This window comes from Mandrillus leucophaeus, unplaced genomic scaffold (genome assembly GCF_000951045.1).
Source record: "Mandrillus leucophaeus isolate KB7577 unplaced genomic scaffold, Mleu.le_1.0 Scaffold872, whole genome shotgun sequence".
Lineage (NCBI taxonomy): Eukaryota > Metazoa > Chordata > Mammalia > Primates > Cercopithecidae > Mandrillus > Mandrillus leucophaeus.
In genome coordinates, this window is record NW_012109497.1 from 252,956 (window position 1) to 276,675 (window position 23,720).

General features: G+C 42.3%; 1 protein-coding gene across 1 annotated transcript in view; it reads left to right on the forward strand.

The window, feature by feature from the left end:
- APBB1IP (amyloid beta (A4) precursor protein-binding, family B, member 1 interacting protein) overlaps positions 1-23,720 on the forward strand; it is an 87,293-nt gene that overhangs the window by 32,826 nt on the left and 30,747 nt on the right. Inside the window, exons 6-8 of the mRNA XM_011969109.1 lie at positions 11,002-11,081; positions 17,747-17,833; positions 20,346-20,489. Coding sequence (XP_011824499.1) covers positions 11,002-11,081; positions 17,747-17,833; positions 20,346-20,489 — 311 coding nt within the window. The remainder of the gene's footprint in view (positions 1-11,001; positions 11,082-17,746; positions 17,834-20,345; positions 20,490-23,720) is intronic.

Sequence of the window (23,720 nt, forward strand, 5' to 3'; positions counted from 1 at the left end):
CATGTTGACCAGGATGGTCTCGATCTCCTGACCTCATGATCTGCCCACCTCGGCCTCCCAAAGTGCTGGGATTACAGGCGTGAGCCACTGCACCCGGCCCAATGCCATGCTTTAACAACTGCATTAGTGAAGGTACCATCTAAGTTGCTGTAGCAAAGAGACTCTTAAATCAGTGGTTCAAACAAGCTACAAGCTTATTTCTCTCTCACACACTGGTCCAGGCACAGGTACACAGGTAGATAGACCTAGTGGAATGGCGCTGCCATTTTCAATATGTGGCTTCCATCTTTGGTTCCATGGTAGCTTTTCTGCCTCGCCATTTTCCAGTCCGTAGGAAGTGAGGGAAGAGCCGGGGAAATGCACATTCAGGCTTATGCCTCCATCCCATTGGCCAGAAGTTAGTTCCATAATGACACTGAGCTACAAGAAAAGCTGAGAAATGTAGTGTCTATCTGAACAACCATATGCACTGCTAAAACTAGGGAGTTACATTCAGGGCCACCTCTTTGCATAACTCTTCCATGAGGCACCTTTCCCCTTGAATCTATAAAAATAATGCTCAGGAGTCATGCAACATGGCTATGCTATTGTATAAGAGAAGGAATAGCTATTGTCTAACTAAGATTAGCCATGGTGAGAGAGTCAGAGATTACCTCCATACCCCTTTAGGCTGGATCAGAGGTTACCTCCACATCCCTTTAGACTGGATTTAGAAACCAAATTGACACCAGAGAGATTAACAAGAGAAAAGCATACACATTTTGATCAGTTTTACATCTACATGGGGATCTTCACAAGAGTCCAAAGTCTAAAGAAGTGGCCGAGGCAAGATGCTTCTATACTTTTGTAACAAAAAACAATAAATTTGAGAAGAAATGACAGAACAAAGAGGATCTGGCTAGGGGCAGTGAAGTTTCTAGGGGAGTGTAAACCAGAAAGTCTCTGATAGGTCTCAATCAGTTTAGAAGTTTCTTTTGCCAAGGCTTAAGGACACTCCTAGAAGAAAACAAACAAACAAACAGAATCACAGAAACAGTCTGTGGTCTGTGCCCTTCTCCAAAGATGAATTTCAGGGCTTCAACATTTAAAGGGGATGCCAGGCACGGTGGCTCCCGCCTGTCATCCCAGCACTTTGGGAGGCTGAGGTGGGCGGATCACTTGAGGTCAGGAGTTCGAGACTAGCCTGATCAACATAGTGAAACCCCATCTCTACTAAAAATACAAAACTTAACGGGCATGGTGGTGGACGCCTGTAATCCCAGCTACTTGGGAGGCTGAGGAAGGGAGAATTGCTTGGACCCAGGAGGCAGAGGATGCAGTAAGCCAAGATAGCACCACTGCACTTCAACCTGGGTGACAGAGCAAGACTCCATCTCAAAAAAAAAAAAACAAAAAAAAAAAACGTAAAGGGGAAAAGTCAAGGAGGGGAAAGAGGGAGGGGCATGGTAACGCACATGTTGCAAGAGAAAAAGAGCAGGTAGGGAAAGAGCGAATAACTGTATTCCTCTCCCGCTCAGTAAGTTGGAACTTTACAGAAGATAAGATGAACATAGAATTGCTCCTTGTGGAGATATTTAACCTTTTATTTGTAGCTGTCTGTTTAGGAACAAAAGGGTGCAAGGCAGTGTCTTGCATGACTCAGCTTTCAGCTTACTTTATTCCTTTTGGCAGCACGAACTGGGGTCCCGTGTTTTTATATTCCTTTCACTAAAGGGCGTCACCAGAAGATCTATGAGGGGAGACAAGGGTTACTTTATCTATAGTGGAAGATAGAAGTTCCTTTGTTGAGTGTATTTATTCAGCTCCTTTGCAGCCCAGTTCCTAGTCTCTGGTGATAAGGGCTATTTTCTCGCCCTGAAACGCTGAGGGTTCCCCTTCAGAGGAATCCTGATGGCTTGCTGCCTGCGGGAAGAGAAGGTTGGCTCACCCTTTCTGGGACCCCAAAGTCTCCAATGTTTTCAACTAGAAGTAATCAGTGCACCAATCTAGCGTTTTGGGGGATGGCATGTCTTTCAGTCCTTCAGTGGGCATCTGCAGTTTGCCATGGTAACTAATGAATTAGTGCACATACCATAATGGTACAATCTGAATTTTTACAAAGTGAACCACGCACATGAAGATAACAGCATTCAGGGAGTTGCAGCAGCCCTCCTCATGGCTCTTCCAGTCCTTACTCCCCATTACAAAGGTCGTTATGATTCTAGCCTCTATCTCCTTAGCATTTCCTCTTTTTGAACTTTATATATGAAATGGAATTATATCACAGTACTTTTTTCTTTTTGAAACACGGTCTTGCTCTGTTGCCCAGCCAGATCTTGCAGTAGCGCGATCGTGGCTCACTGCAATCCCCGCCTTGCAGGCTGAAGTGAGCCTCCCACTTCAGCCACCGGAGTAGCTGGGAACACAGGAGCAGGCCACCACACCCGGCCAAGTTTTGTTTTTGTTTTTTTTAAGAGACAAGCTCTCACCATGTTGCCCAGGTTGGTTTTATTTTGCTTTGCTTTGACTCAACTCTCATTCATGCAACTGCCCACAGCACTAGCTTATTCTTCTTCACCGTTAGTATTCCATTGTGTGACTATACCAAAACCTATTTATCCATTGTCTTGTTGATGGATATTTGATTTGTTTCTAGGGTGGGGCTTTAACCAGTAATGCTGTTGGGAGCATTCTTGTACAGTACATGTCTTGTTGGACATGTGTAGACATTTCTCTTGCATATATACCTATGGGTGCAATTGCAGGACCACAGGTTGTGCATATGTTTAGTTTTGTTTTTTTATTTTATTTCATTTTTGAGATTGAGTCTCGCTCTGTCAGCCAGTCTGGAGTACAGTGGTGCAATCTTGGATCACTGCAACTTCTGCCTCCCGGGTTCAAATGATTCTCATGTGTCAGCCTCTTGCGCAGCTGAGATCGCAGGCACCCACCACCACGCCTGGCTAGTTTTTGTATTTTTAGTAGAGACGGGGTTTCACCATGTTGGCCAGACTGGTCTCGAGCTCCACTTCAGCCTGCCTCAGCCTCCCAAAGTGCTGGGATTACAGGCATGAGCCACCGCACCCAGCATTTTTTTGTTGTTGTTGTTAATAAGAGTCCTTCTGTTACCCAGGCTGGAGTGCAGTGGCACAATCTCAGCTCACTGCCACGTCTGCCTCCCTGGCTCAAGTGATTCTCGTGCCTCAGCCTCCCAAGAAGCTGGGAGGCACTCACCACCACACTTGACTACTTTTTGTATTTTTAGTATAGACGGGGTTTCACCATGTTGGCCAGGCTGGGTAATATGTTTAGTTTTAGTAGATACTGCCAAGCAGCTTCCACACAGATTCTATGATTCAGCCTCCCATTAGCATTGTATGAGAATTCCTGTTGTTCCACATCTTTGACAGCCTTTGGTGTTGCCATTAGTTTTTAAATTTAGCCATTCCAGGGGTTTGTAGTGGCATCTTCTGCGGTTTTAAGTTGAATTTTCCTGATGCCAGTGATTGTAGCATCTTGTCAAATGTTTGTTATCCATTTGAATACTCATTTTTGCGAAGTGCCTGCTCAAATCCTTTGCCATGATTCCCAGTCTCTCACCCTAGACTAAGCATCAACAAATGCCCTGAGGGGAAGTGTGGCTTTCTAGAGACCTGAACACCTCTTTATGGTTCATTTCTGTCTTGGATCTTGACCCCTTGAGTCCTAATTGCTTCAACAGCTCTCCAATGCCTTCACACAGATTTTTATTAAATCCAGCATTTCTAACTGTTTTGTCTACTGCAAGCTACTTGTATTGGGCCATTCTCACACTGCTATAAAGAAATACCTGAGACTAGGTAATTTATAAAGAAAAGAAGTTTATTTGGGAGGGTGAGGCAGGTGGATCACCTAAGATCAGGAGTTGGAGACCAGCCTGGCCAACGTGATGAAACCCTGTCTCTACTAAAAATACAAAACTTAGATGGACGTGGTGAGGGTAGGGGGGCATCTGTAATCCCAGCTACTAGGGAGGCTGAGGCAGGATAATCACTTGAACCCAGGAGACAGAGGTGGCAGTGAGCCAAGATCGTGCCACTGCACTCCAGCCTGGGCAACAAGAGCAAAACTCCCTCTCAAAAAGAAAAAAAGAAAAGAGGTTTAATGGGCTCATGGTTCTACAAGCTGTACAGGAAGCATGGTGGCATCTGCTTCTGGGAAGGCCTCAGGAAACTTTCAGTCATGGCAGAGGGTGAAGGGGAAGGACAGTGAGCACCTCACATGGCTAGGGCAGGAGGAAGAGAGAGAGAGGGCATGCAACATGCTTTTAAACAACCAGATCTCCTGAGAACTCTGTCATGAGATAGCACTAAGGACATGGTGCTAAACTGTTAGAAATTGCCCCATGATCCAGTCACCTCCCACCAGGCCCCACTTCCAACACTGGGGATTACAATTCGAGATGAGATTTGGGCCAGGCCATGAACCCAAACCATTACTATTCTACCATAGCGGGAAGCAGAAATTCTCCTGATGAATTATTTTGCATAAGAATATGTTCTTAAAAGCCAACTTTTATACATTCTCCTAATCTACAATCAAATGTAAAGACCAAAATTGAAGTGGAGGCATTTTTGAAATGGCCAATTTTAAGTAAATGTATTTCCATTTTCTCAGTGTTTGGTTGAATCTATCTTCTGGCCAATGCCCTGCGTACATAGTGGCTTCTGCTTGCTGACCTTAGAGTGAGAGAAGTAGGCTGTGATCATTCTCATCGATGTCATGACTCCTAAAAGGGAGGCTTTGTAATTTTGAAGTACCTAAAGCATTCTTGTCAAAGCTCTATACTAATACCCTTTGATAGTTTGTTTAAGGCTGGGCACAGTGGCTCACGCCTGTAATTCCAACACTTTGGGAGGACGAGGCAAGGGAATTGCTTAAGCACAAAATTTCAAGACCAGCCTGGGCAACATGGTTGTTATAAAAGTGAGCTCAGCTTGCTCTTGCCATCTTTTTCATGCCTGCTTACTTGCTTTCTGCTTTTCCACCGTGTTATGACACAGTCTGAAAGCCCTCCCTAGAAGCTTCCACCATGTCCTTGGACTTTCCAACCTCCAGAACCATGAACCAAATAAACTTATTTTCCTTGTAAATTACCCACTGTCTGGTATTCTGCTATAGCAACAGAAAATAGACTAAGACAGATTAATACTTGCAGCTTAATTAAGAAAGAGCTTACCTGACCCAGAGTGTCAGTTCTTCTGGAAAATTATCAAACTGTACAAAACTCTTTAAAACTTCATTCTTAAAGTCCCAATACTGAAGTCTTCAATACTTAACAGAAGTCTTTTACAAATTATTTGTCTTTGTGGATAGTGCCTGGGAGAGGCAAGAAAGTGAATGCAGAGGGAGGCTTTGAGCTCCATTTTCAGAAGCAACAATAAGTAAGAATTTGGAGACATTAATGATATGCTTGTGCAGGCATAATTACTAGGCATCCATTTCCAATGGTGACTGGAAAAGTGGCTTCACGCACCCGGGTTTCAAATGTCACCTGCTGTGTGATCTTGGTATGCTCTTTGACAACACTTAAATTCACTTCTCAGTTTGTCAAATGGTTGATGCTGCTGTACTTCCTACCTCACAAAATCAAATCCAGCGTGAAAACCACTTGTTACATTGTGGAGTTATGCATAAAAGTAAAGTGGTTTGATCCCAACTGAAATTCAGCAGTCATCTGCAGTAAAGTTCTATGTAATAGATTATCTAAAATGAATATAGAGAAACCAAACTGCAAATTTGTGAACAGAAAGATGCTTAATTAGGAATTCCAAAAGGATAACTTGTCTACATTTGGGGAGGCAATAGCAGATCACCCCATTTTTAAATGAAAGAAAGTAGAGTTAACTCCTAATGAATTCTCCTGATGGTTGCTGTTATGCACTGTTCCGTTTGAAAATAACTTACCAGCTTTTTGGAACAGTCACTGTTTTAGCTTCACTCCCAAGAGGTAAGAGCCAAGTATGAGTCTAACTATTGAGATTTGGTGAGGGTGCAAGACCATCACTGGTTTTCCAGAGGCACTGCTGAAATCTGAGTCCACAAATACTGTTAGCTCCTGCCGTCAACTGTCAGTGGTGATCCTTGGGTATAAAAACAGATATTGCTCTAATTAGAATTTTTTTAGAGTGATTACTGAAAGGATCCCGAGGCATCTCATTGGAATGAAAGATGGGAAGTACAGTCAGACCTCCCAGGGACTGGTGTAGGGGTTGGAGCATTGCTGGGATCATGATGGCAAGCATCTTGGCCCCAGCCCTCCCTTGGGTGTCCATCTCTCTCTGTCACTCTCTGTCCCTGTGCACAGCTGTGTCATTCTTCTCCCCTTTGGTGGACCCCTTTCCTCAACTTACTCATCTGTTCCCACATAGCCCCTATAGCCAACCTCAGATGATGGCTGCCTCTATAAATGGATCTCAAACTTTGTGCTTGCATAACCCTAGAAGAAGTTTGAAAATCCATGTGCCACCTCACACATTTGTTTGCTGACATCTAAATTTTTTCGTCACAAGTTTATTTATTAATTTTTTTTTTTTTTTGAGATGGAGTCTTGCTCTGTTGCCCAGGCTAGAGTCTGTCTCTTATACACATCCTGCCTCAGCCTCCCAAGTAGCTGGGACTACAGGCATGTGCCACCATGCCCAGCTAATTTTTGTATATTTAGTAGAAATGAGGTTTCACCATGTTGGCCAGACTGGTCTTGAACTCCTGACCTCAGGTGATCTGCCCACCTTGGCCTCCCAAAGTGCTGAGATTATAGGCTTGAGTCACTGCACCCGACTTACAAGTTTAAATAGATACAAAGAATTCCATGTCCAACATATTTTAAATGTTGACAGTTTAAAAAAACTATTCAATGGAATCTAAATACAGTTCCATGGCAATCTGATTCCCACCATCATCTTTTTAAGAAGCACATGAATAAGCTTTTTTTTTAATAGACTTTATTTTTAGAACAGTTAGATTCACAGTCAAATTGGACAGAAATAGAAAGAGTGTCTATATATCCCCTGCCTTCGCACACATGCAGCTCCCCCCACTATCAACACCAGCATGGCACATTTGTCACAGTTGATGAATCTACGTTGACACATTATTATCACCCAAAGTCCAAAATTGATATTAATGTTCACTTTTGGTGATGTACAATAAGCTTTTTTCAACATTTGGGACATTTTATATTGTTCCTTTTTTCCCCCCTTTGAACTGTTTCCATTTCATTTTCTCCCCAAAGATTTATCCTATTGTAATATATTGATATGCTTAAAAGTCTTTTATTATTCTCTGTCCCATACTCCTCTTCAACTAATTATGTTTATAAATTGATGGGTGAGCTTTTCTTTTCTGTCACCATAGGAAACTTAAGGGTTAAAAAATTACAGTTGACCGAAACAACATAGAAACCTTTTTTTAATTATAAATGTTGATACTAATTAAACATGAAAAGTAAAAATGGGAGGCCAGGCACAGTGGCTTATGCCTATAACCCCAGCACTTTGGGCGGCCAAGGCAGGTGGATCACCTGAGGTCAGGAGTTCAAGATCAGCCTGGCCAACATGGTGAAATCTTGTCTCTACTAATAATACAAAAAAATTAGCTGGGCATGGTGGCACACACCTGTAATCCCAGCTACTCAGGAGGCTGAGGCAGGAGAATCGCTTGAACCTGGGAGGTGGAGGTTGCAGTGAGCCAACACTGTGCTGTTACACTCCAGCCTGGGTAACGAGAGTGAAACTCTATCTCCAAAAAGAAAGAAAGAAAGAAAGAAAAAATGGGGAGAAGGGACATCTCTTAATGTTAGAAACAGATGGAGCCATTTTCCCCCTGGTTAATTCCAGGATCAAAGGATGAAGTTCCGTATCAATTATATTCCAGTTTTTCATTTTTACAGATGTTAAGTACTTTGTATACTGAGAGACTTTGTTCATATAAATAAGTAGATGGGAACAGAAGAATTCCATTCAATTCTTTGAACTCCTTCCAAGGTACTAGCCAAAAGCCACAGGAGGATCAGTGATGATTCTTTTCATCCATCAGCTGACCAGATAATTAGGTACCTTCTATTATGTTGAAAGCAAAGAATTAGAATCTGCATGACTTCCAAAAGCTTTTGTGATGAGTTGTCTTCTTTCTCTGCGCTGGCGTTTCAAGTTGTCCTTTTGTTTAGGGCCTTTGAGCCTTACCCTGGGGCAGTAAGATTCTGTGTGGGTGCAGGTGCGATTTTCCTTTCTAACATGTGAAAAGGCAATTGTGAAAGGGGCCGTCCATTCTCAGACAGGTCCACTTTAGAAAATGGTACACTTCAAGACTGAGGATGTGACAATTTACACAGCACGCTCTTGGAGGGGCTTCATGTAATTATAGGACATGGAGGGACGGGGGGACACAGTTGAAAGACCCTTGGCCAAGGCCAACTATAGTGGCTCACATCTGTAATCTCAGCATTTTGGGAGGCCAAGGTGGGAGGATCACTTGAGGCTAGGAGTTCAAGACCAGCCTGGAAACACAGGAAACCCCATCTCTATAAAAAATCAAAATATAAATAAATTTCTTAAAAAAGGAAGCCCCTGGCCTTGAATGTTGGCTCACTGTGAGTGGCTCAGGCTCCCCCATGGTTAACTGTCCTCTGCTTTACAAAGCCATTGTGCCTATTATGAAATAATAATTTATGACATCATTTCTCATCTTCAATAGTCAGTAGGACCTAGGTGGGTGCCAGCACTCCAAACACAGTGCCCCCAAAATATGGCACCGTGGCATGCTGAGTACTTTAAACCAAAGGAGATTAGAAGGACCTAAGATGCCAGACAATCTCTGTGACCTTCTCCCACCCTCCTTTCTTCTTCCCCCACTTATCCCCTGAAGCAGGTTATAGAAACTCAACTTCTTCCCCCCAAAGCAAGCCACGAAACCTAGAAGGCTCACTCACTGACCTCTTCCCTTTGCCCCTGGAAGGTCCTCCTGTGGCAAGCGTCCTGCCCCATACCTGGTTGGGGGGGAGAATGTCACGCAGAGACACAGAAACAAAACAAACAGACCTCGCTGAGCTCCCCCAGTTTATTGCCATTAGATCATGTTTCTCCACAATTAACCACTTCTTTCATCAGATTGATGATGGAAAAAAACAAAACAAAACAAAACAAATTATGCCAAAATATTTAAAGAATATTAAATAATACTAAATAAAGAAGGTTATTCTGAGCCAATATGCGTGACCGAGTCCAGATGACACAGTATCAGGAGGTCCTGAAAAGTATGCATATGGCAGTTGTGGCTTGCAGTTTAGTTTTGTACATTTCAGGGAGACAGGAATTGCAGATAAAATCATAAATCAATATGTGGGAGGTATGCATTGGTTCCCAAAAAGGCAGGGCATCTCAAAGCAGAGGCTTAACATGTCATAGGTGGATTTTAGGGATTCTTGAGTTAGCAATTGGTTGAGAGAACTGAGCTTTGTCTAAAGACTTGAAGTCAGTAGAAAGGAATGCCTACGTGAAGATGAGAAGGTCTGCTGTCTATCGTGTGATACTGTACCGGAATCAGGTTGGAAAGTAAGCTCCACTCTACAGAGTTAATTAAAAACCCATTTCATGAGATTTTGTGGTTTGTAGGGTATGACTCCCCTGGCCCCTTAGAAAGGATTTGAGCAAGATTGCGTATAATCTATGCGTTTATTTTTCTTTCTTTTTTTTTTTTTTAAAAAACAATAAAAGGAAAGAAAAAAGGGAATCTTGGCAAGAGAGAAAAAACGTCAGGCACAGTGGCTCACACCTGTAATCCCCGCACTTCGGGAGGTAGGAGGATCACTTGAGCCCAGGAGTGTGAGACCAGACTGGGCAACATGTGAGACTTCATCTCTATAAAAAAATTTAAAATTAGCTGGGCGTGGTGATGCATCCCTGTAGTCCCAGCCACTCAAGATGCTAAGGTGGGAGGATCACTTGAGCCTGGAAGGTCGAGGCTGCAGTGGGCCATGATCATGCCACTGCATTCCAGCCTGGGTGACAGAGTGAGACCTGTCTCAAAAAAAAAAAAAAAAAAAGGTCAGAGTTCAGTGTTCAACTTAGCGTAAAAATACGTAGTTTGCTTCTTTGGATATTGATTTCTGAAGGCTCCTATGTCATGTAAAACTTTGGTTAGATGAATTTGTGTTGCGTTCCTCTTGTTACTCTCTCTTGTTATAGGGGTGTCAGCCATGACCTCTGCAATGGATGAGGAAAAGGTAAGACTTTTTCTCCCCTACAGAGGCTCTCTTGCCCAGGGAATGTGGTCTCTTTTGGGAAAGTGGGCTGGGGCAGTAGAACAGTGTTATCCTCATAAAGGCAGTTTTACTTTAAAAGCCTACTGTACAAAAATCAGTGACTTTGCCTGTGTAGGGGAGAAAGAACCATTTTCTAACCCATTGCTAGGCTTATGGCTGAGGTCACTATTGCAAAAGACAGATTAACAACAACCAAAAAAGCACACAAATTTATTTAATGTAAGTAACATAGGAGCTTTCAGAAATGAAGATCCTAAGAAACAGGAAGAACTGGGTATTTTTGTGGACAGTCGTGCAGAAGTGTGATTGCAGGACAAAAGTGTATGATCTAATGGAAATAAACTGGGGGAACTTGGCAAGGTCTGTTCCAATTCTTCTCTGGGCCCCTGTGTCTTCAGAGATAGGGACATCCCTTTCCTCTGGGTATAGGGTGGGTGCCTGTCTCACGAGGATCCTACGACTTACTTTAGAGAAGGGTCAGAGGATTCTTTTAAGACCTGCTTCAGAGGAGAAGGACAGGAAAAGGTCAGAGGGCTCTTCCTGCTTCTTCTGTTTTCTCAAATGACAAGGTGCCATAGTTTGGGATAGTGTGTCCTAAACCCTGACACCTGAAACCAAAATAGAGGTCTGAGAATTGAGGACGGAGTATGAACATGGAAAATCATTCCAGTATTCACATAAGCCATTCTTACTGCTAGAAGCCTAAAGAATCTCTTTTTCAGAAAAGGAATCTGTAAAGTCAGTTCATGTAAGGTACAACCTTATAAGAGGTAAAGTCAGTTCATGTAAGGTTGTGCCTCAAGTAAGTTCCTCAAATAAGTTCCTTATTATGCTACTTTTTATTTCTTCTAATAACTTTCTTTTGCTAACTTAAAAATAATATCTGGCCAGGTGTAGTGGCTCACGCCTGTAATCCCAGCACTTTGGGAGGCCAGGCAGGCATGTCACAAAGTCAGGAGATCAAGACCATCCTGGCCAACGTGGTGAAACCCCGTCTTTACTAAAAATACAAAAATTAGCCATGCATGGCGGCGTGTGCCTGTAGTCCCAGCTACTCAGGAGGCTGAGGCAGGAGAATCGCTTGAACCCGGGAGGTGGAAGTTGCAGTGAGCCGAGATCGCGACATTGCACTCTAGCCTGGGTGACAGAGTGAGACTCCATCTCAAAATATTAATAATAATAATATCAATTTATTATAAAAGGAAAAGTTGGAAAATTCAGAAAAATATAAGGAAGAAAATCTAAATCACCCATAATCTCACTCTTTAACAATAATCACTATTGATATTTTAGGCAACCCTTATTCCACAGATTATTCTGTTTCTTAACTGAAATTTGATGGTGATTATACTTTACTGGTGGCTGCATGAGTGAGGAGCAGAGACAGAAACACAGCTTCTTCTGCTCAGGTGTGGAAGGGCCTCAGCCACCAGCCTGGCAGCTATTGTGGGAGAAAAGTATTAATACCTTGTGGCATCATTCTTCCATTCCCTTCCAGCCTCCCTCAGCCCACCAAGGGCAGTCTCTGACCATCCAGGACCAGGTGTGATTAGAAGGAAAGTTACATAGTAATCACCTTTATGGTCCCCACCATGGGCTACTATGTTAAAGGAAGGTCTACCCATGACTTCGGTGCCCTGGATCTTCTCACCACCCAGTGTGGGTATGTGCGATTAGTCAGTGTATTGAGGCATGAAAGGCAACCTTAGAAGCCAGGCATGGTAGCTCACACCTGTAATCCCAACATTTTGGGAGGCAGAGAAGGAGGATCACTTGGACCCAGGAATTCAAGACCAGCCTGGACAACATAGGGAGATTCCAGTTTTGCAAAAAATCAAAAAATTAGCTGAGTGTGATGGCATGCACCTGTGGTCCCAGCTACTCAGGAGGCTGAAGTGGGAGGATCATTTGCACCCAGGAGTTCAAGGCTGCAGTGAGCTATGATCCACTGCCCTCCAGCCTGGGCAACAGAGCAAGAAAGACCTTGTCTCAAAAAAAAAAAAAAAAAACTACCTCAGAATCCCACTGGTTTGCAGAAACAGACATTTCCTCTCTCCTGGGTCTGCAGGTGGCCTGTCTTTAGCTCCAGAGTATAACTTAGACTTAGATTTAGGTAGTTCCATGTCCTTTTTTTTTTTTTTTTTTTTTAAGACGGAGTTTTGCTCCTGTGGCCCAGGCCAGAGTGCAATGGCACCATCTCAGCTCACTGCAACTTCTGCCTCCTGGGTTCAAGCCATTCTCCTGCCTCAGCCTGCCAAGTAGCTGAGATTACAGGCATGTGCCACCAGGCCCAGCTAATTTTGTCTTTTTAGTAGAGACGGGGTTTCACCATTTTGGCCAGGCTGATCTCGAATTCCTGACCTCAGGTGATCCACCAGCCTTGGCCTCTCAAAGTGCTGGGATTACAGTCCTGAGCCACTGCGTCCGGCCCCATGTGTCTCTGATTGGCCCCGGACAGCACAGACCTGTGACATATTCTTCTCACAGTCAATGACAAGAGTACAGGTGAATGACAGAAACACACTCTGCACCTCAAGCCCTCTGCTCAGAATCCATGCATCGTCCCGTCTGCCACGTTCTATTGGTCAAAGCAAGTCACATGACCAAACCCAACATAAGTGAAGCAAGGAAATAAGCTTCACCCACTCTGGGGAAAGTTACTGCCCAGTCACCTGACAGCAAGCAGAGAATTGGGAGTGATGGTCTGATCTGATCTTCACTCAGTGAGCTGCATTAACACCACAGCTCTAGCCTGACTGGCTGCTCACTGGTCCTCCAAAGACACCTCTGTGCCTCTGTGCATGCTTGTTCTCCTCCCTGGAAATCTATTCTCATTCTTTTTTCCCTAGCTGAACATTGAACAACTTTCAAGGCCTCCTTCAAACTTTGACCCCCTCTGTAAAGATTTTCTTGACCATCTCAGTCCATAGTTATTTTTTTCCTTCCTGAAAATCTCTACATGGTGGCTCATTTTGAATTTTTGTAGTCTCTTATATCTTCCCCATCAATAGATAAAGAGTCATCCGTCCATCTCGCTATGCTCTATCTGTATTTATCTTCTCCATGTGATAGCAGCCTTCTTAAGAACAGGGATTTGAGGCCGGGCATGGTGGCTCACACCTGTAATCTCAGCACTTTCGGAGGCCAAGGCACATGAATCACTTGAACTCAGGAGTTTGAAACCAGCCTGGACAACATAGCAAGACCCCATCTCTACAAAAAAATTTAAAAATTAGCTGACCGTGGTGGCATGTGCCTGTAGCCCCAGCTACTTGTGGGGCTGAGGTGAGAGAATTGCTTGAACCTGGGAGGCGGAGGTTGTGGTGAACTATGATCACGCCACTGCACTCCAGCCTGGGTGACAAAGTGAGATCATGTCCCTCCCCAAAAAAGGAACAGGGATGTTTTACATGTACAAAGGGCACTCGCAAATATTTCTTCATGACCTGATAACTGTTTGCTTGATTTACTCTTTATTCCAAGAAGATGTTTAAAAAGTATTTGCTGTTTCTTTCCTATCCAGCTGTTCCCAAATGTTGCACTCCCAGAAGCTGTGAGAAAAGACAGCAAGCTGTGACCAAGAGTCTCATTTCCCATTTTGAAGTTCCTTTATTATTCGACTCAGGTTTACCCAGTTTCCATTTGTAGGATATAATGACTAAATGTTGAGTTCTGCTCACTACTTCTCCAGAGCAGCCCGCATTGAGTGGGCGCCCACACCACAGGCGGAAGTTCCGATCCGAAAGCAATCAGTCTTATTATTCTAAGAATTATTCTTATTCTAAGGACTGCCCTCCTCTAGCACAGATTTACTTTGTGTTTTTTGCTGTTTCGTTAAAATAAAAAACAAAAATAGTGTAGCATGGTCACTTAGAAGGATATTCTGGAGCTGAAAAAGTCAGAAGCATGTCAGAGAAAGTTCTCAGAGAAAGGTACAGCTACGTATCCTGCCTCTTTAGGGCACCCTGGTGAAATGTGGCCCTTCACGGTTTAGACAGGTTCTTCCCTGCAGAGAGTGACAAATGTTCTGTCTTTCCCAGATGATGACAAACACTTGCTCTGGAGTCTTTTTTTTCTTTTCTTTTCTTTTCTTTTTTTTTTTTTTTTCCTGAGACCGAGTCTTGCTTTAACACCCAGGCTGGAGTGCAGTGGCACAATCTCAGCTCACTGCAACCTCCACCTCCCAGGCTCAAGTGATTCTCCTTCCTCAGCCTCCCTAGTAGTTGGGATTACAGGCGCCCACCACCAAACCCAAATAATTGTATTTTTAGTAGAGACAGGGTTTCGCCATGTTAGCCAGGCTGGTCTCGAACTCCTGACCTCAGGTGATCCACTCACCTCGGCCACCCAAGGTACTGGGATTACAGGCGTGAGCCACTGCCCCCGGGCTTGGAGTCTTCACTATGCTCTCTGTTCATGCTTCCAATTCATCATACATGATTCAAATATCTGGCCTTCCTAAGCCAAGGTTTGCTTTCTAGCAGCACCCTGAAATCACTCTTGTATGAATGGGCAAACTCGTGTTGGATCACATTTTTTGTTATTGTGGAAAAATATATGTAACACAGGACTTATCATCTTAACCATTTTCAAGTGTACCCTTCTGTGGTACTAAGTACATTCACATTGTTGTGCTAGATTCTCCCCTATGGTACTTAAAGCTTTCTTTTTCTTTTTTTTTTTTTTTTTTTTTTTTTTGAGGCAGGGCCCCACTATGTGGCCCAGACTGGACTCAAACACCTGGGCTCAAGCAATCTTCCCGCCTCAGCCTCTAGAGTAGCTGGGACTACAGGTGCATGCCATTGTGCCTGGCTCTGTACTCAGAGAATTTTAATACTGAGAAAAAGTATTTAATAACTTGGCCAGGCATGGTGGTTCATGTGTGTAATCCCAGCACTTTGGGAGGCCGAGGTGGGCAGATCACAAGGTCAGGCGATCGAGACCATCCTGGCCAATATGGTGAAACCCCGTCTCTACTAAAAATACAAAAATTACCCGGGCGTGGTGGTGCATGCCTGTAATCCCAGTTACTTGGGAGGCTAAAGCAGGAGAATTGCTTGAACCCGGAATTTGGAGGTTGCAGTGAGCTGAGATCGCACCACTGCACTCCACCCTGGCAACAGAGCAAGACTCCATCTCAAAAAAAAAAAAAATTATTTAATAACTCAACGTTCTGCCACTAATCGGCCTTGGGAAAATCACCTAATCTTCTGTTTCGTCGTCTGTAAAGTAACAAGGGCAGTGGTACCTGTGTTATCGGGTTCTTGTGAGGATGAAATGAAATCATGCCTGTAAAGCCTTAGCACAGGTTTCTGGCAGGTGCTACCTAATATGGCTAGTCGTGGTCTTCAAGCAAAACATTTAAAATTTAAATAGTTTTCTGAATTCTATATTATGACTGCACTAATTCATAATATAACATCCTTTCAACTAACAAGTAAAAGTTTAAAAGTCTTGGAAAAACATATTAAAATAAACTTTTTTCAATAAGAATTACCAAAAGAATTGTACTTGACCAGGCATGGTGGTTTATGCCTGTAATCCCAGCACTTTGAGAGGCTGAGGGATCAATTTGAGACCAGCCTGACCAACATAGCAAAATCCATCTCTACTTAAAAAAAAAAAAGTTAGCTGGGCAGGGTGGTGCACACCTGTAATCCCAGCTACTCGGGAGGATGAGGAAAGAGAATCCCTTGAACCGGGGAGGCAGAGGTTGCAGTGAGCCAAGATTGCACCACAGCACTCCAGCCCAGGCAACAGAGCAAGACTGTGTCTCAAAAAAAAAAAATTGTACTTGACGTATTTCCTCCTAAGTAGCTGGGACTACAGGCATGGTGGCACATGCCTGTAGTCCCAGCTACTTAGGAGGCTGAGTGAGGGAGATTACTTGAGCCCAGGAGTTCAAGGCTGCAGTGAACTATGATCATGTGACTGCACTCCAGCTTGGGTAACAGAGCAAGACCTTGTCTCTAAAAAAAAAAGCAAAGGAAAAGAAAAACTCAAACTTCAGTATGCATAAAAATCATCTGGAAAGCATATTGGAAGGCAGATTTCCAGGCCTCATCCCAGAGATTCCAGTGTAACCCAGGAACATGCATTGTATCAAGTTTCAAGGTGGTCTGGAAGTTATACTTGGAGAAATACTCCTATGGTGTAAATAAACACTTGTGCCTAGATTCGGGAGGGTCCTTAATTTAGTCACAGTGCTTCTGTGATACATTTTCTGCCTTTAATACATTTGTTATGTATGATTTTGTAAAACTCCATGTTTTTACATAAAATCCTCAGCACTTTAACTATAACAGTGGTCACTCATTATCTTCAGTGTGCATATGGATACCTCAGCTGTGCTTATTGCGTAAAAATTAGTCCTTGAGTGCTCGTGATTTTTTGGAAACTCACACACTTTATTTTTAGCCATCCCGTTGATATTCAGTATTAACAAAGTATGATCCAGAAATTAATACAAACCATGCTCAGAGACCACGAATCCACTTGTGAGTTCTTTTATTTTTTTATTTTCTTTTTTTGAGACAAGGCCTCACTCTGTTTCCCAGGCTGGAGTGCAGTGGCGTGATCATAGCTCACTGCAGCCTCGAACTCCTGGACTCAGGCAGTCCTCTAGCCTCAGCCTCCCGAGTAGATGAGACTACAGGCATGCATGCCGCCATGCCCAGCTAATTTTTTTATTATTATTTTTAGTAGAGACAGGGTCCTACTATGTTGCCCAGGCTGGTCTCAGACTCCAGGGCTCAAGCAATCCTCCTGCCTCAGCCTCCCAAAGTGGTGGGATTATGGGCATGAGCCACACCCAGCCTATGAGTGCTTTTAGCTCATAGTTCTCCCTGTCTTTGTTTAGGCTGGTTTTCTTTCCAGAAATGCCCTTTCTGCATCTTTCTGTCCTTAGAAGTTGCTAAATAGTAAACCTTGTGTTGTGATTAACCCAGGCAGTTCTTTTAAAAAATAAAAGAGGTCGCTAACATTTACTAACATCTATATTTCTGGATTCTCTTGATAAGCCAGAATCCTGCTACCCTACAAGGCCTTGAGCTGCCATGTGGCATCTGCCTGCCAGAGCAGTTCCCCTCTTGAGCATAGGACATGAGCTTGACCTTCACTCCAGCCTCCAGCTCTTGCCAGTGCCTTGAGGACTTCCAGCTTCCAGCATTTAACATGCATGGTGCACGCATGGACTTCAGCAATTAAATGATGTATTTTTCACTACTGTTTTCTATCTTCATTTTTTCATCGATTGTACACTATGGGAGAGTGAGGAGGTTTCACTCCTGCCTTGCCATGCGGTATCAGCATTTGGGAAGGCCCTGATGATTGATAGATAGCGTATGCTCTGGTTCCCTGTTTATTTCACACAATTAACATCTTCCTTCCTGCAAGACTGTGAGTTCCTTGCAGCGTCTAGCATGGTAATGAACACTTACTGATCTGATCTTTTAACATTTTATTTAGAATTTCTACTTGGATAACAGAGGAAAAAAAGAAAGCAAGGAAACCAATGAGAAAATGAATGCTAAGAACAAGGAATCCTTACTCGAGGTAAGGTTAATTTTGCAGAATGGAAGAAAAGAGAATGACGTTTGCTCTATCTATTTTTAAGTCATTTTCTTCCCAGAACAATGGAAAAATCTAAAGACACACTGAAATTTCAAATTGGGGTGTTAAAATCAAATTATTACTAAATTATAGCTGTTTAGATCATTCAACTGTTTTTCTTTTTTGAGTCATTTGTTACAACATGTGGCTTTAGACAAATGAAGTGGGATTCATAATTCTTGACTTTTAAAAAGACTTGACAAATCCTCATAAAACTCATCTTCTGGCATTCCATATGTTTCATTACTTAAGTGCTCCACAGAAGTCAGACATAAGACTTCCAAATCTTATTTAAAGGGACCTCTAAGATGCTCTCCCAACATCTCAGATGTGGTAGGAAGCATGAGATTTGGAGTCAGGGACCCGTTACAGGAGGTGGCACTGCCCAACACTGTTCATTTGCTAATGGGACAGTCCCCGCCCCCCTGAGAACCTCAGTTTCCGAATTGTATTGAATCATCACAGAGATTCAGGGAGCTGGCGAAAGCACTGTGTTGATGACCATACAGATGTCTGTGATGACCACTATTAGGGCGTGTTCCAGAAGTTCATTTGGCAATTGATTGTTTGGAAACTTCTAGTGAGTTTTCACGTGCTAAAAATCAAGGCTCTGAGCCTCGCATGGGGGCACACACCTGTAATCCCAGCTACTCAGGAAGCTGAGGTGGGAGGATCACTTAAGTCCAGGAGCTCAAGGCCAGCGGGGACAATAGAGCGAAAAACACCAAAAAAAAAAAAAAAAAAAAAAAAAAAACCGGGCTCTGTTTGCAGCACATAACACAGCTGAAATGAGTGCCAGATCTCAAGTCACAAATGGCCATGCTAGAGTTGCCCAGGTTGTATTTCCCTGAGACAATCCATGGACCTTTTCCTGAGTTAGTAAATTGCGGACCTCCCTTGAAAAATCAGAAGACCTGGTGATGCCCTCCGCCCCATTACCTGGAGCCAATTGGCTCATGCTGAAGAGCGCCCTCTCGCGTTCATTAAGGTTCCGCCCAGACCTTGCGCATGTCTATTGCCTGCTTGCTTTCACAGCCCAGTACCAAAGCAAGCAGCTACCACAGCCAGCTGTCACTCCCAAGATGCTGAGCTCAGGTGTTGCAGGTTCTGGTTCCTGGAAGCATGAGCACAGCGGGCATTTCCCAGGGAGGCACAACAAGAGAGTCCTTGTCCCAGGACTTCAGCAATGTTTTACAGCTGCATGTAAAAGAAAATACAAAGCGTGCTGTGCTATGAAAAATCATTATCCTGCTGTCTAATGGGGGTCAAAACCTGAATTTGAGAGATTATTAACAGGATGACTAATACTAGCCAAATTTGGGGAGAAATTGGGGAGTGTGAACAGAAATGTTTTCCAGCTCTACTACATAAAAATGTACTTGGAGGATGCAAAATCCAGTTATTTCACATTTATGAAACTAAATGAGAGGATATTGAAAGTTATAAAAAGAAAGTGAAACATAAATTTGACTATTTGAGTTGTAAAATAGAATAATATATAATTTTATTCTATTGATTTTTAAGACAAAATTTATTAAGAATTCTGTAATTCTATGCAAGTTTTGAGATTTAAAAATCTACATCTAGATGTGCTTTGTTATTCTTTTCTGATACTGATGTATTAATAACTGCCTTCTTCCATCTTTGAAAAGAAAACTATCCCAATAGTAAAATATTAACTTATTTATTTTTATTCTTTTTATTTTTAATTTTTGTGGGTACATAATATATATATATTTATAGGGCACATAATATATTTTGATATGGGCAAGGAATGTGACATAATCACATCATAGAGAATTGGGTATCCATCCCCTCAAGCACTTATCCTTTGTATTACAAACAATCCAATTACACTCTTTTAGTTATTTTTAAATGTACAATTAAGTTATTATTGACTATACTCACCCTGCTTTGCTTTCAAATAGTAGGTCTTATTCATTCTTTCTATTCTTTTGTACCCGTTAACTATCCTCCCCAATTTTATGTGTTGAATTATATATAATAATTGTTCTATTTACAAGCAATGAAATAGTAACTATTTTACTTACCAGGAAAGTAATAATTTTTCTGTCTTCCATTTTATAATAACATTAATTGCTTTTATTAAATGCTTACTTTTACAATATGCCAAGACTGTACCTACCTTATGAAGTTGGGCTATTATTATTCCATTTTGACAAGTAAGTGGACTGAGGTTTAATGGCCCACGGTCACAGAGCTAAGTGGTGAGGAGGCCTTGAGGCGTAACTCAGGAGCCAGGATTCTTGACCGATGTGTGATTCTTCCCCTTTTCTGGCAAATAGCATATAATATAAACATATGCATTCGATCAGAGCTATACACACAATTGACTTTTAGTTTAAAAGCTAATTTGCGAGTTTGTTTAAATGTGAATAAAAATGCGTGCTTTATCTTTCGTGTGTGTCTTGTGTCGTCGGAATCTCAATTTCAGGAAAGTTTCTGTGGAACATCTATCATTGTACCAGAACTGGAAGGAGCTCTTTATTTGAAAGAAGATGGAAAGAAATCCTGGAAAAGGCGCTATTTTCTTTTACGGGCTTCTGGAATTTATTATGTACCCAAAGGGAAGACTAAGGTCAGAAAAAAAAAAAAAACACTTAGCAATAAAGCATTTCATGAGCGTGAAACTAAAGAAATCCTTACGTGGCAAGTGAAATACATTCGCTGTTGCTGCAGATTCCATAATCCTGCAACATGTATACAAATAGGACAGTATTACTGAAATCTTCTTGAGTTTTTCCGTAGCTCTCTTGAAGGTAAAAGTATTTTATCTATTTTAAAGTCAGGTTTCAAAAATGATGGCAAAAGCAGTTTTCTAGAGATTATTTTGTTTCTTTACCTATCTATTTCCAAGGACTTTTTACCCCTGTAGTTCTATAGTCATTATAGTTAAATTTATTTTATCTGGAATCATAGAGGTATTAGAAGTCTTGATAAGATTTTTTTTTCTTTTTTCTTTTGAGATAGAGTCTCACTCTAACCAACAGGCTGGGGTACAGTGGCATGATCTTGACTAATTGCAACCTCTGGCTCCCAGGCTCAAGCCATCCTCCCACCTCAGCCTCCCAAGTAGCTGGGACTACAGGTGCATGGCACCACACCCAGCTAATTTTTCATATTTTTTGTAGAGATGGGTTTTCACCATGTTTCTTAGGCTGGTCTTGAACTCCTGAACTCAAGCAATCCGCCCGCCTCACTCAGCCTTCCCAAGTGCTGGGATTACAGGCATGAGTCACTGCACCGGCTCTGGACTAGATTTTCCTTGAGATTTTAGTCCTTAGACTCTGAATATTTTTAAATCGTTCTCTGAGGTGTACTCTGAATTTCCCTGCTTAATTTAGCAGGATATTTTAGACATCATTTAACTTTTACTTGGTGATTTGGGATTATTGCCTCAAATTTATATGTAATAAATTATTCCTTGAAATGCAATTTTAACTCTTATTCTGACCATCAACTCTCTCTAAGATCTTTCTTAGAGGATTAGGACATTTCACTCTTTTGTTCACCATTAATATATGTTTAATCTGTATCTTGGGTACGCAGAAGCATTTTGCCTTCCCTTCCAAATGCAGGGCACCACCAGTGGTATATTCATGCATTGCCAACTTCCTCTGATAAAGCTTAACCCACACTTCCAAGCCGATGAAGTTATGGTGAACGTCCAGGTCCGCTACCTCCAGTAAGGAGACTCTTGTCTCTGCCGGAAGGCAGGACGGGCATTATGGCTAACTCTTGGTCCAGGACAGCTACTGTTCTCCTTAGCCTCTTCCACTCTGCTCCCGGCCTTAGATCTGATGCTTTCCCATCTCTGTCATCTCATTCTAGTCCCACGCTGGGCACCTCACAACTGACCCACAAATAATTTGTGTTCTTTTTGAAATGTTTATGTCTTAGGCATTTGAATATAAATGGTACATATAAATAAACATATAACAAACAATATACTCTGTGATGAGAATTAAAAGTGTTTACATTTGGCCAGGTGTGGTGGTTCATGCTTGTAGTCCCAGCACTTTGGAAGCCTGAGGCAAGATGAATCACTTGAGGCCAGGAGTTCTAGACCAGCCTGGCCAACCTTGTGAAACCCCATCTCTACTGAAAATACAAAAATTAGCTGGGTGTGGTGGTGCACACTTGTAATCCCAGCTACTGGGGAGACTGAGGCATGAAAATCACTTGAACTTGGAAGGTGGAGGTTGCAGTAGCCTGAGATCATGCCACTGCACTCCAACCTGCATGAAAGAGCAAGACTATGTCTCCAAAAAAAAAAGTGTTTACAGTAGAATCGGACAAGAATACCTTCTCTCACTGTTACCATTAACACTGGGTTGAGGAACTAACTAGTACATTAAAGAGAAGAATAATAAGTATAACCAATAGAAAAGAAGAGGCAAAGACTGATTTTTCACAGTTGACATGATCGTCTACCAGCAATATGAGATACTCAGCTGAAAAACTGTTAGAACCAAATAAATGCATTAACTAAGAAAGTTTTTCTTTACACAAACACTATATATAATGCAAACTACAATGCAAAAGAATCCATGCAGACTAGAAACAGAAAATGCAAAATTCCTAACAATAAACTTAACAAGAAATGTTCCAGATCTATATGGCATAAAATTTAAAATTTATTAAGAGGAATGAAGTAGAACTGAATCAATAGAAAGGTACCATGTTGCAGGCCGGGCGCGGTGGCTCACGTCTGTAATCCCAGCACTTTGGGAGGCCGAGGCAGGCCCGAGGTCAGGAGTTTGAGACCAACCTGGCCAATATGGTGAAACACCGTCTCTACTAAAAATGCAAAAATTAGCTAGGCATGGTGGTGGGCCCCTATAATCCCGGCTACTTGGGAGGCTGAGGCAGAAGAATTGCTTGAACCCGGGAAGCAGAGATTGCAGTGAGCCAAGATCACGCCACTGCACTCCAGCCTGGGCGACAGAGTGAGATATCATCTCAAAAAAAAAAAGAAAAGAAAAAAGAAAAAAAAAGTAGAAGAAAAAGAAAAGAAAGGTACCATGTTGCTAAATGAAAAGTTATTCTTCCCAGTTTTCTATAAATTTAAGGTAATTTTAATAAAAATATCAGTAGGAGTTTATTTACTTGAAATTCACAGATTGATTCTAAAGTTCATGGAAAAAAGACACTCTTCCAAAATAGACCTTCCCAAAATTGTGAAGAACATCAAGGTAGATTTCCTGCCGTGCCAAAACATTAGATAAAAACAGCACGGCTAGAGACAAACAGGTCGACAGACAGCCATCTAATATAAGAGAAGTTAAAGTTAGAATTTTATATCACAGCAGTGGGGAAAGAATATGGTATTCAACAAATAGCATTGAAATAACTGTATATCCATTTAGAAATATAATTTCCTACCTCATTCCATGTACCAGACTAAATTATTGATTGGTTAAAATATCTTTAGAGAAACATGGTATAAAATTCTAGAAGAAAATAGAGGTTCGCTGGGTGTGGTGGCTCATGCCTATAATCCTAGCACTCTGGGAGGCCCAGGTGGGAGAATAGCTTGAGCCCAAGAGTTCAAGACCAGCCTGAGAAACATAGGGAGACCCAGTCTCTACAAAAAAAATAAAAAAATTAACAAGGATGGCGGCACATGCCTGTAGTCCCCACTACTTGGGAGGCTGATCGGGGAGGATCACTTGAGCCCAGGAGGTCAAGACTTCAGTGACCCGTGTTTATGCCACTATACTCTAGCTTAAGTGACAGAATGAGACCCTGAAAAAAAAAGAAAGAAAGAGAGAGAGAGAAGGAAGGAAGGAAGGAAGGAAGGAAGGAA